Here is a 12,126-nt window from a genome sequence, read left to right on the forward strand (position 1 = left end):
TTGTGAGACTACTTCTCGCAACGGAGGAGCGCAGATGGGGAGAGGTTCTTCAGGAGATAGTCGTACCAATTCAACGCCGGCTTCGTTTTCCTTGCCTGGATGATGGCACACATGTTACAATCCAACCAAAGTTATGTAAGCTAGCTAGATAGATAGACCAATCAGGTTGGACCCGAAGGACCGAAGGCTTCGGGTCCCCGGGTCCAGGAAAGAGCAGTATAAAAGAAGGCCTCCCGGCCTTCCTTTATAAGGCTCTTCAGCAAACAATAGCTTTCACAATACATCAGCACCTTTCGGCTACTACTCTGTTACTCTATTGTTCTATCCCAGCGATAATACTCCTGTGCTTGTAACGGTTCGTCACAACACGCGCTATATGGCCTGTTTGTAGACGGACTTTTTTGAGGCGCTGGACACAGAGGTCCGGAGCGAGCGTGGAAGTACCGTAGGAACCGAGTAATCCGCCGAACGGCCAGAAGGTAGAAATCCGGCAGCTAGTGTCCGCATAGGTAGGTATGCCAGCATAAATCTCTTTCCAGATGGTGAAAATTGAGGGCGATTGCCCTTGACATTAACTTGCACACATTTGCATACACAGGACCGGCGTGATTACATGATTTACACTGGCAATAGGCCTCGGTTTGCCCTCGGATAAATGGGTTTGGTGGACAGTTAGGGCATTGCTCTTAATTTTGTATGCTAGACTCACCGGTGCAGCACGTCCCATGCCCTACGGGAGGCGGAAGTAGACGTTAAAAATAACAACAACAACAACAACAACAACAACAACAAAGGACCGGCGTGATTATGTTAACTACTTGCACAGATCTGTTCTCAGCCCGCCAATCAAAAAGGGGGAGGTTCGACGGATTACTCGAGTTCCTACGGTACCTATGTTAGAAAGAGCTTCACTTAGTCATTAATTGATGTAAACAAACTGCCGAAAGCGTCCGAATCGAAGACAGTCAACCTTGCAGAAATCAACTCACTGGCGAGTTAGTGGGCATCTGCACGTGTAGAGGTGTACAAGTATGTAGCTGCATGTGCATCAAACACTGCCCACTGCAACGAATCCTCGTGATCCTCGGTACTCGAAGGTGGCGGGGTGCTACAATTGTGTCGCCTCATCGAATGATGCAGAATGAAGGCTTGCACTGAGCGTGGCTTGAAAACTGATTTGTAACCCTTTAAAAAGGAACCCCGTGTCCTCTTCCTTCTCTCCTGAAATCTTTCTTCTCCTCTTGCTTAAAGACCCAACTTGGAAACCACTGAGCTCGACCCATCTCTTACCCCTCCACATCAACCTACAGAGTCCAGTCCCTTTACTCGTCTCGCAACTGCCAAAACTCCCACATTCCTGGTTTGCAACCAGCCAAACCAAACCTTACAATGGACCACCTTCCCTTTTTCCCTGGCTTCAGCAATGATCCAGATGGCAGACAAGCACAGGAATGGCTTGAGCTCAAATCGGGGCTGCTCCGCGGTCCCCTTTTCTCCATAATCTCTACAGGACGCGGCGACGCCCGACCGATTATGATGCCGTCTCTCAGCGCTCCACCGCTGCCACCACTGCCTAGTATGGGTCAGGGCCAGGGTCAGGGTCAGGGTCAAGAAGACTACCGAACTTGGCAGTCATTCCGCTCGGAGCCTCGCGAAGGCTCACCCGATCCCGGTCCACTGCTGGAGTTCGAGGATGTCTTCGACGGACACGACGTACAGTCGGGCGTGGATCCCACTGATGGAGGCTTCGTCAGGAGTCCCAAGAGGATGCTGGGCAACCTTCCGGCAAATAATATTTCCGATATCCGGAAAGACTACGAAGGTCAAGAGCATGCACATGCACATGCCGCCATGAATGCCAACCGCAAACGATCTCGATCTCCTGTCGACGACGACCACGACGACCACGACCACGACCACGACCACGACCACGACCACGACCACGACCACGACCACGACCACGACCACGACCACGACGATGACCACAGCGACCACGAGAGCTCTCACCCCAACGACAACGCGTCTAGAACCGCTAGCCCCGCTCCGGTATCACACAAGCTCAGGAACCGGCCCGCCAGGCGTAGAGGTATCAAGCGGAGAACCACCGTCCACGTCACCTACGACGACGGCGAAAGCCTCGGACCGACAACAGTCCACGTCAGTAGTACCGACGTGGAATGTGTTTTTCGACGGTGCTGCGCCGGTTACGCTCCAAGGCGATACTGCCACGATTGAAATTGCTCGTACTTCTCTTGGAAGTATTGCTGTTACCGCAGCTGCAAGGTCTGGACGAGGATATGGAGGAAGAAGAAGAAGAGAGCCCGAGTGAAATGAGGCGCTGGGTGGAAGGATGACGTGACCGGAGGACGCGATAATGTGGTGAGTATTTGGGGACTTCCACCGCACTAAGAAGATATTGTTGCTGACCGTGGCATGCTCGCTTTGCAAGACCTATACGTAGGTAGCCTAAATATAAACGAGCAGTTAGCATCGACCGGTTCAGAAATGCTGTAAGGTTTGGACGCGGTCAAATGTTAGTGAATCGTTCTGCTCAAGGTCAGCAAGACCTTTTGAGGTTCCGGGTCGCGTGCCTTTCTTCCCAGCCCATTCACCGAACCCCTTTCCATTTACCAACAGTCGCTTCCAGTATTTAAAGCCTCGCTTCTTCCCCTTTTTCCTCCTCCATCACCCCTCCGAAGTCCAAACAAATCTAGACAATACACCGTCCTTGTCTTGACAACACCGCGGCGTTAAACCCACCAGCCAAACATCAACCAACCAAACATAAACGGACCAAACAGGTACGAACCAAACATGAACCCACTCAACATGAACCAGCCAAACATGAACCTACCGAACATGTACGGACTAAACATGAATGGACCAAACATGAACCTGCCAAACATAAACAGACCAAACATGAACCACATGGAGGTACCTGATCCCCGCACATTGGCCACAGAGGCCTTTGTCGCCTACCTTCGTGACCGTCAGTGGTCCCAGGAATGGCGCCACCAGATCTCCCAAGTCATGCAAGACCTCGCAGTCGACTATCGCGTTCGTGCCATTGAAGGCAATCCCCGAGTTGCGCCAGGAGCTGGAGCTGACGCCGACTCCGACTCCGACTCCGAGACTGACATGAGCGGGCTCTGGCACCAGTTCTTCGTCAAGGGTCTCAAGAAGTTCATCCGCAGCTATCCCACCATTGACGACCGCGATGCCCTTGAGTCCGCCGTCGATCAGCTCACCCGCGAGGAGGTGGAGATCACGGCTGAGCTCAAGCGTGGAAAGGTGGTGTTCCACTCGGAGGTTTTCCACAGGTACATGAACCATGCTGATGGCCAGAGCCCTGCCCAGGTGCTGGGTTATGGTTTTGAGATGTTCGCTAAGCCTAAATTCGTCGAGTTGGAGGCCGCCAACATGCGGCCCCTGTCGCACGAAATTGTGGGCTGCGATGTAGAGGGAGGACCAGAGGGAGTCACGACGGTCCGCATCACCAACGCCAGCCACAACATCGAGTGGCTCATCCACGGCCCGGCCACTCTTCAGCTTGTTCCGGCTGGCGCCATGCCTCCTGCCGCTCCTGTCGCGCCTATTGCTGCTGTCCCTGATGGTGACAACGCTGTTGCCGGTGCTGTCGCTGGTATTAACAGCGCTGTTGTCGGTCCTGCTGAGAACCCTAGGAAGAAGAGGAAGATCGAGGTGATGTCGGAGGAAGAGGCCTAGGTTGGAGGCTACGCCATCCTCGAAGTTAGCAAGCAGCAACTGGTGAGTGTCTCCGTCCAACATTGGCACCTTCAAGGAACGTGACAGCAAGGGTTCAACACAAGCACTTGCCTCGAGCCAGCTGGGGAAACGATTCGTCTCCTCCAGACACCCCCTGAATCTTCCACCGTTAACTTTGACCATTGTGTAGGCCTTGCTAACCATCTATGCCTCTTAAGACACACCTTCAAAGCCTCGGCACTCTGTGCTTGTTGACGCGGGCCTGCGAGCCAAGGATGAAAATGACAGCGGGGGATAATGGGTGAATGCGTAAGGTATACCTACCAAGCGGCCACGTCAAGGGTGGAAGAGTAACTCGCTTAACCGGTACTGGCGCTAGACGAGACGGAAGCTCTAGAAAGCCGCTTTGGTGGGATTGGCGACTCCAGGAAAACGATACCTTAGAGGTAACTTGACAGGCATTCCCTGTGAACAGCCAAACAAAAGGCGCTGTTTTCATCCTTTTCAATTGATTGACGTCGAATTTGGACTCTCGACTCATGTGAAGCGATGCTTGGAAGGACGCCGTCTGGTACTTGATGCGGCGTGAATATGAGCACTTGATGACGGGTGTGAAATGGATCAAGGAAACAAGTGGAAGCAGCTAGACTGAGTGCAGGTACCGTTCACACAACACACCATTCTGAAACGAACCCGTCGGCACGTGTTGAAGTGGGATGCTGGTGAAAGATGGGCTATGGAATGGACTGGAAAACGGAAGGCGGCCAGTGGGGGTACTGGCTACCGGTCACTGGAAGTGGATGCTCGAGTTTAACGCCCTCGAGCGCTCGCCCAAGTACAGGCAGCTTGGCGCTAACGGCGACCACAACGACAACTGGCACAAGTACTATGGGCTGAGCTTCCAGAAGTTCTTGGCGGACTTGCCTAAGACTCCCGAGGAGCGCGTTGAAGCTGTCCAGAAGCTCGTGGAGTGGAACTGCTCCCTTGAGGCTGCTCATCGCGGAATCGAGATGCAGCCTGTTCCCAAAAACCAGTCCCCCTCCACCAAGGAGATTGTTGACGCGGTCGCCAAGAAAGTCGCCGAGTGCCTCCTGGCCGCCGCCGACAAGACCACCACTGATGATGCCGAGGGCCGTCCTAGCAAGCGCATCAAGGTCGAGGGTGACGGCGCGACCACGTTCAACTTCGAGGTGACTGTCGAAGTCAACACCAAGGACAAGGACGTTGCCAACTAAAGGGTAGGCTTCAATCAGCCTGTTTCCACATCAGCATCGTTTGGCAACTGATCCCTTCAGCCTTCAAGCGTTTCGTGGCCGTTGCTTACCACTCATCCATCTAGGCGTACTTACCAGGTACCTTGAAGGCCTGCCCCTTAGAATTGAGCACGGTCTTGGCGACAGATGTTGACCTGGTTAGGAAGCAGTGATGTATCGTGGAATAGGTGCTTCCCACAAGGGAGCAACGAATTCGGCAGCTAATCCACCTAGGAACTGGTAATGACATTCACGATATCATCATAGCAGGTATCTTCCCGCGTCACTTGTTACCACGCGTCATCAAACATCCTATCTCTCTTAGCGCAGTCTATATGTGTACCTTTCGTGATTCCATCCTGTGTTCCCTTTTGCCGTCGTTTGTCGTTGGAAACTGCTTGTGGAGCCTGGATCAAGTCGGTACTCAACCTTTCAGCTGTAATTTGGGATCAAATTGATCAGATCACAAGATGCCAGCGTCAATCGTCGGAACTTGCAGCAAGCGCCTTCGAGCAAGCTTCAGCAGGTGGTTGCCCATAAGAACGCCCATCTCTCTTCCTTTCCTAGAATTTATTTCTCTCCTTACTTCTGTCCATCGGCAAAACTCTTCCTGTTTCTTATTTTCCAGTAAAAGGACTCGTCCTCCACGCACTATCACCGTCTTCAAAAGCGCGGTGGTCCTACGCGGCTTTCTTTCTCCTCCGTTACTATTTCAATTAGCTCCATCTCAACTTCAACTCACTCAAAGATCCGCGCCGGAAAAATGGCGAAGGAGGACGTGGACAAGGAACAAGCGGCAGAAGACTTGCCTCACCTCTCTGATGATGCTTCTGATTTCACAGATTGGTAGCGCGAGCTTTCGGATGCTCTCAAGAACCTGGCGGTTAAACATCACGCACTGCCGCCGCTCGGTGCAGAATATTCGCAGGGATGGCATAGATACTTCGTTATGGGCCTCAAGAAGCTTGTGAGGGACGTCCCGTCAACCACCGCCGAATTAGGCAAAGCACTTGCAACTCCCAACCACGAGGAAATTGCAGCCGATGCTCGTGCCCGCAGGGTAAACATCCAGATTCTACCAGACCTGCCTACTGGTCCAGCTGGCCACGACAAGACTCCGCAAGCTCCTATTCCTACTACGCGTCAGAACGGCAACGAAAAAAGAGCTGGCGAGAACCATGACGAGGGCAAGGTCACTGCTGCCACTGGAGCTCAGTGTACCTCTTGCCAGGGCCCAAACAAGCGTGCCGAGCACGGAGACGCGGCTACAACCATTTCGAGGGGTGGTTTCGCTACACAAGTTGAAACAGAGGGCTCTCTCACAGTCCGCATTTCCGACGCCGCTAGAACCTCGACTTTCAACCTCAGCGATTGCGCCTCCGCCATCGTGACTGTCAACATCCGAAAGAAAGCCATCAACGCTCCTGCCCCTACCAGCCACATCACGGCCAATAACAAGGGTAACAAAGAGGCGAAGACGGAAGGAGCTGCCTAGAGGTAGCTGCCTAGGTGGTGGGGTTGACGATACTTCAACTTGGGAAACAACAATTGGTGAGTGTCCACTGTCTATTGCTACTGGCCACCTGTCAAATGACTCACGCAACTTTTGCCTTCCTCATTGTCACCATGTTCTCTAAGTTGACAAAATGCAGGGCCTTTGCTAATTTCTCTTTCTCATTTATTCAGATACGCGACTGCGCACATCCCCTCTTGCATCGGAGAATTGGACCGATGACCTGGGGATATGGACATTATTCTTCATCGTTCCTGCTGGTACTGGTCAGCCAGGGTGGGCCCTCGCGTACTTAGCTCTTGTTTGGAAGACGGGAACGGGTTGCAACACACAAGTGCGGAGATGAATGGGTTGAAGGGATCCTATGCCAGCGGATTCCAGCAACGCTTTTCCAACAAACAGCGTCACCGCCGTACCGATTTCGAGAAGCTCAGAGCTTGTTGGACGTCGTTCTGGTATTGACAGGCGCGTTGGTGCCGCCGTCCAACCAAAGGGTAGGCATAAAGACACAGAGTTCGCAATTTGATGGCCCAAAAGTCGCGTGATTCCGCATTGTTTGTGTTTGGTTGACGGACGCGACACAACTGTCCATTCGCAGAGCTTGAACAAGCCGGAGTGTCGGGAAACTTCCATGTGGATATGCTTCTTTTGTTGAGTATCCAGAGTGCGTCTGCAGTTGCTGTGATTGTTCCTCACCAGACCATCTTCCCCATATAAGACTCCCCGTCATCACGCTCCAGAACAACCAGCGACTTGGACATCCCATCTCAGTACGCTCTCTTCACCTCACCCATCCATCAGTACCAATCGACGACCCAGGCAAGATGTCAGACAAGGAATTCGACGACCGGTTCATCCGCTATCTCCAGAAAAAGTACGACGACCCCGTCTCCTGGGCGCAGGAAATCTCCACCTTCTTCAAGGCTCTCGCCGCCCACATGGAGAAGTGTCCGCGCCGCGAGGAGGGTGTTGACGGTGTCCGCACTTTTAAACGCGTGCTTCACGCTCTCAAGGACGTGACAAAGGAGCTTCGCTTGAACGAGAGGATCGAAGAGCTTGCTGGCATTCCGCACGACAATGACTCGGAGGAGGTGGAGGTAGTCAATGTTGATGTTGATGCCAACCGCCAGTTCAACGTCGGTGACCCGGTTATCTACAGGTTCTTGGCCACAACGGGGTTTCTCATGCATGTTGATGAGGAACCTCCTGTCTCGGTGGTCCATCAGCTTGGTCTGAGGGGTACTGGCCCTGTGATGGTTACTATTGCTGTCCAGAAGAAGGGTGGTGCTACTGCTACTGCTACTGCTGGTGTTGGCGTTGGCGTTGGTGGTGGCAGCAAGGCCCAGTCTTAGGCCTCAGTCACTGTAGACCGCTTGGTGCTATGGTCAGTCGCTTGGTGAGGTCTTCTTCGATTGGCTTTGCGGAAAATTTGGGGACTAACGTTATGAGAAGCGAATGCCGTGGTAAGGTCTATCTGCAAACATGTGAGCCGTTGCTGTGACGGGCCGCACGAAGCAAAAGTTTCTTACACTACCTATGGTGGATGTCGAGCTTGTTTAGCCGTATGGCCAGCTGAATTAGGGATAGTAGACAATGGCGGAGTCTAATGAACGGACGGAAAGCCCATGGCATGTTCTTAGCATCCGGTAGCTAACCGTTCATGCCCTAGTCAGCCTTCACTTGAGAAATACCACGAACATCAGGAAACGAGCCATGAAAAAAAATCAGCACGTGGGGTCTGTGAAGTGAACTCTGTGCAACCGGACAATGACAATTGACTGCTTAGCAGTGAAAGTGAACTCGAGTCTCCAACCCGTGTGTCGCCTTGTCAGGAACAACAAACCTGGGACGAAAGGTTCTATCTATCCACACTTTGACTGGCGGTAATCTTGGCGTGAACCACGCAAGTAAATGGTAAGTAGTGCACCTTTTCTTGATCAGAAGTGGTATAAAACCACTTTGAGATTGTTGTTTTCCTTCATCTTGGGTTGTCCCTTACGCACCAAACACTCGATCACCACACTTCTGCCTTCCGGCCACCGGCACGACTCTTCAAGCAAGATGGAGCAGAAATTTCACAGCCACCAGGGTGCGGACCTGCAGACGGGGCAAATCCTAGCCATCGCCAAATTTGTCGAGTCCCTCCAGGAGAACTGCACTTACCCTGCCTACGACGACAACAACGTCGCCATGTCCACGGCCATCAAGAAGCTTGCGGTCAAGTTCAAGGAGCTCGTCGAGGACAACCAGCATGGATGGCTTGGCGGTGGAGACGCTCTGGGAAAACACTGGAATATGTTCTTCTCAGCCAGCATCCGGAAGCTGCTGAGGGAGCTGCCGGCCAACAACATTCAGGACATCAGCAGGTCGGTCGAAAAGCTTCATCGGGAGGAGGCCGAACTCAAGGGAACATACCACAAGACATCTATTGAGATGTGGGACGTCGGTAGCGCCCGCCCTCGTGAAGGAGGTGGAAAACTTTTGAAGTTTCCCCTCAAGGACGGATACAGCAGGGAGTGCATGGAATCTTTCTACACACGGTACCAGGATTGCTGCAAAATCAATTGCTCAATCCACATGGCCGACAAAGCACGACAATGACATGCCCGCCAAGCATTGCGTGAAGAAAGAGAGTTTCAGAGCACTCAAAAGAACAAGGAAGCAGCAGCAGCATCGTCTTCGGGCACCAGCACGGTCTAAGGGTCTCCGTCGAGATCACAGAGGAAACGCCGTGGTGGCCGCAGAAGACAGGAAAATGGCGCCAGCTCCTCGCAAGAGGGCCGCGAGTAGGTGCACCGCCACAGATCCTCGAAGTAAGTCGAGACGAGGGCTCGATTTACGAAGTCCAGATGACTTGGACACACCCATTTGAAGGACAAGCAATGGCCATGATCGACTCAGGATCATCAATCAACCTCATTACACCAGGACGGTGAATGATTGGAAGATACCATGGTTGTTGTTGTTATTTTTAACGTCTACTTCCGCCTCCCGTAGGGCATGAGACGTGCCGCACCGGTGAGTATAGCATACAAAATTAAGAGCAGTGCCCTAATTGTCCACCAAAACTATTAATCCGAGAGCAAACCGAGGCCTATTGCCAATGTAAATCATGTGTTGCCCCTAAAATCCTTTGTCAGTCGCAGAGCAAAACGATACTGAGTCCCAGATTATAATAATGCCAGGCTTGCTCCTCTATAACCTAATGAGGTTTCTTTCATTCCACTACTCCATCTTGTACAGCGACTCTTGGAACCGGATCGCAGCCGTCGCTCACCAACCGGTGCCTTCTATCCGGTCGACTGACACTTCTCTCTTGCTGCCAATTCAAGCCCTCGAGAAGAAGATGCCTGGGCTTGAACGAAGCAGTGTGAAGATGGTGCAGTTCATTGCCGTCGAGGCTGTGATGACAGCCCTTTTTCACGAGCTACCCTCCGCGCACACCTAAAAACTCCCCGCACATACCCAAAGCAGAAGGCATTGGAAAACACAGTAGCCGCTCTCGCACTTTTTCTCCAAAATAACTTCTGCAAAAAACCTGGCTATAGAGTTTGAATTCCTTCAAAAGCCTCTATTACTTTCTTCCCGAATTACGCTTATTTTAGTATTTGTAGTAGTCGAGCTAGAAGGAAAATAGAGAAGTACCTAACAAGTTGGACATTTACCATTCCCGATCCACGAGGCTGATGGTATTAAAAAGAAAAGTGTATACAGCTTTGAAAGAGGTTTTGAATTAGGGGTACGACGAAAACCAATTCATTTAGTCGTGTAGGCTCGCTTTTTTAGGGACTGGCCTCCAGGGATGTACTTGATGGGTGTGCGCGGGGAGGTTTTGGGTGTGCGTGGAGGGTAGCCCTTTTTCACACTTGTGTTACAGTTGGGATGGACGTCATATGGCCTGACATCGTGCCATGGGCAAGGTCCACAGGTGACCTTTTACACAGTCCTTAGCAAACTCCGACTGCCATAGATACTCACCGTCCTACTATTAACATGTACTAACGCCTTTTCTGGAAACAGTAGCCTGGCTACCTCGCAATACACTGGCCATACACCTCTATTGAAATGTCCGGGAGGCGTCCATCCAGACATGGCTACCAGGGGCATGGAACTCAACATGGCAAAATTGAAGTGGGTTGCGGACCCAACGTTAAGAAGAGTTTCGAGACACTTGTCGACCGCCAACAATTCTTCTCTCGCTGAGAGGAAGCGCTAGAAGGAGCTCCAATAGAAGCGCGACGGGCAGGCTACCGCCGAAGGCAAGCAGAAGACTGGCGGCTCGAAGCAGAAGTGTTGCCACACAAACAACGGATATCCGGAATCTGAATGGCTTGCACATGAGACTCGGCAGGACGTGGAATAGACTCTTAAGGACCCTTGCTTACCTATACTAGAGCCGAGGGCTACAAGTACGATAAGCTCAGAAGGCTTATATGGATTGCAGTGCTTTCTAAGGTACCTTTACCAGAGGGCGGTATGAGCAACAGCGATAAAATGCATTTCGACCTCAGATAAGCAGGCAGGCTGTACATGAGACAGTCCTGAAGAAGCTTCACCAGTCACCGCACCTACCGACTAACATATGGCAACCCGGATTTCACACTGGACGACGCTAACAAACAAGAAACGGTGGCGAGCTGAAAGGGAGAATTTTAGCAACCTTCCTAGACGGAACCGGCAGCCGAAATGTGAGCAAAAAGGATTGAAGTTGGAGAAGTCTTCTAACATTGCAGGTGTGGAATGGAGCCGAGCTTGAGCACCTCCATCTCCGCTGCCGGCTCCCGGATTTCCATCTTGGGATGTTGGTCTTGAAGAGCACCCGTATAAGGTTGTATATTTTTATACGCACAGGTATCTTCTGAACAACATCCAGGACATCCACCGAGGTCAGTTGGGGATCGATGTCTGATTGATTTGATGCAAGAGTGGTGACCAGGTCATTTGGAGCCAGATGACTTCTACCGATATCAGCTATGGTCAGAGGTAGCAGGAATTGCGTGGAATCCAAGACAGTGGCGAACGATGACTTTATGTTGGACACGGTCTGTCGTATTCGAGGACACGTCGACTTCCATTAATTTCCCGGCGTAATGCTGAAATATCTGCATTTCATGAAGCCGCAGACGTGGGATCAGGGACCTGCAGGAAACGGTCAATATACAGCTACCTCTAAACTCCAATTCTCCTGGTTGAGTGGCTGATTGCGATGCATGTAGGTATTTTCCGGACATTGTGCGCTTCAAAGGGCCAGGAAGTAAAGAAACATAATGTATGTGCACATCAACACTGCATGTGGTGGGGAGGAGGGAATGATATGTCGCTTTGCCAAGGTCCAAGGCATGGAACAGAGTGATTGGGATAGTGCATTAACTCTGCCGATATCAGCAAGATTCCCAATTGTGCAGTGCATGTACTAAGGTATGCATGCGTGTTGCGTTAGCTGACTCCCCTCTGAAAAGGCGCATGTCCGAGACGCTCATCAAAAATTCCGGAACTCGTAAAAAAAACTTGAAAGGACATGTGGCGGACATTGAATTCTTTACTCTAATCCCATGAACTGGATGCAGAGCAAAGGTATATAAGCACTCGCTCCCCACCCCTTTCAATTTCCCTTTCTCTTCCTTTTATCCAAAG

At 51.7% G+C, this 12,126-nt stretch overlaps 6 protein-coding genes across 6 annotated transcripts; all 6 read left to right on the top strand.

Moving 5' to 3' along the window:
• Positions 1 to 1,389: 1,389 nt before the first annotated feature.
• SMAC4_06880 (uncharacterized protein) lies at positions 1,390 to 2,235 on the top strand (the record flags this gene model as incomplete). The annotated part of the gene is made up of 1 exon (XM_003344523.1): positions 1,390 to 2,235. The coding sequence occupies one exon, from the start codon at positions 1,390 to 1,392 to the stop codon at positions 2,233 to 2,235; it is 846 nt and encodes a 281-aa protein (XP_003344571.1).
• A 579-nt stretch (positions 2,236 to 2,814) lies between these two features.
• SMAC4_06879 (uncharacterized protein) lies at positions 2,815 to 3,726 on the top strand (the record flags this gene model as incomplete). Its single annotated transcript, XM_003344522.2, has 1 exon — positions 2,815 to 3,726. One exon carries the CDS (start codon positions 2,815 to 2,817, stop codon positions 3,724 to 3,726), a length of 912 nt encoding a protein of 303 aa, XP_003344570.1.
• Positions 3,727 to 4,442: 716 nt separating this feature from the next.
• SMAC4_06878 (uncharacterized protein) lies at positions 4,443 to 4,961 on the top strand (the record flags this gene model as incomplete). The annotated part of the gene is made up of 1 exon (XM_003344521.1): positions 4,443 to 4,961. The coding sequence occupies one exon, from the start codon at positions 4,443 to 4,445 to the stop codon at positions 4,959 to 4,961; it is 519 nt and encodes a 172-aa protein (XP_003344569.1).
• Positions 4,962 to 5,928: 967 nt separating this feature from the next.
• On the top strand, positions 5,929 to 6,474 carry SMAC4_06877 (uncharacterized protein; the record flags this gene model as incomplete). Its single annotated transcript, XM_003344520.1, has 1 exon — positions 5,929 to 6,474. One exon carries the CDS (start codon positions 5,929 to 5,931, stop codon positions 6,472 to 6,474), a length of 546 nt encoding a protein of 181 aa, XP_003344568.1.
• Positions 6,475 to 7,316: 842 nt separating this feature from the next.
• On the top strand, positions 7,317 to 7,844 carry SMAC4_06876 (uncharacterized protein; the record flags this gene model as incomplete). The annotated part of the gene is made up of 1 exon (XM_003344519.1): positions 7,317 to 7,844. One exon carries the CDS (start codon positions 7,317 to 7,319, stop codon positions 7,842 to 7,844), a length of 528 nt encoding a protein of 175 aa, XP_003344567.1.
• Positions 7,845 to 8,553: 709 nt separating this feature from the next.
• On the top strand, positions 8,554 to 9,093 carry SMAC4_06875 (uncharacterized protein; the record flags this gene model as incomplete). The annotated part of the gene is made up of 1 exon (XM_003344518.1): positions 8,554 to 9,093. One exon carries the CDS (start codon positions 8,554 to 8,556, stop codon positions 9,091 to 9,093), a length of 540 nt encoding a protein of 179 aa, XP_003344566.1.
• Between the last annotated feature and the right edge of the window lie 3,033 nt (positions 9,094 to 12,126).

This window comes from Sordaria macrospora, chromosome 2, assembly GCF_033870435.1.
Source record: "Sordaria macrospora chromosome 2, complete sequence".
NCBI classification, from domain to species: Eukaryota; Fungi; Ascomycota; class Sordariomycetes; order Sordariales; family Sordariaceae; genus Sordaria; species Sordaria macrospora.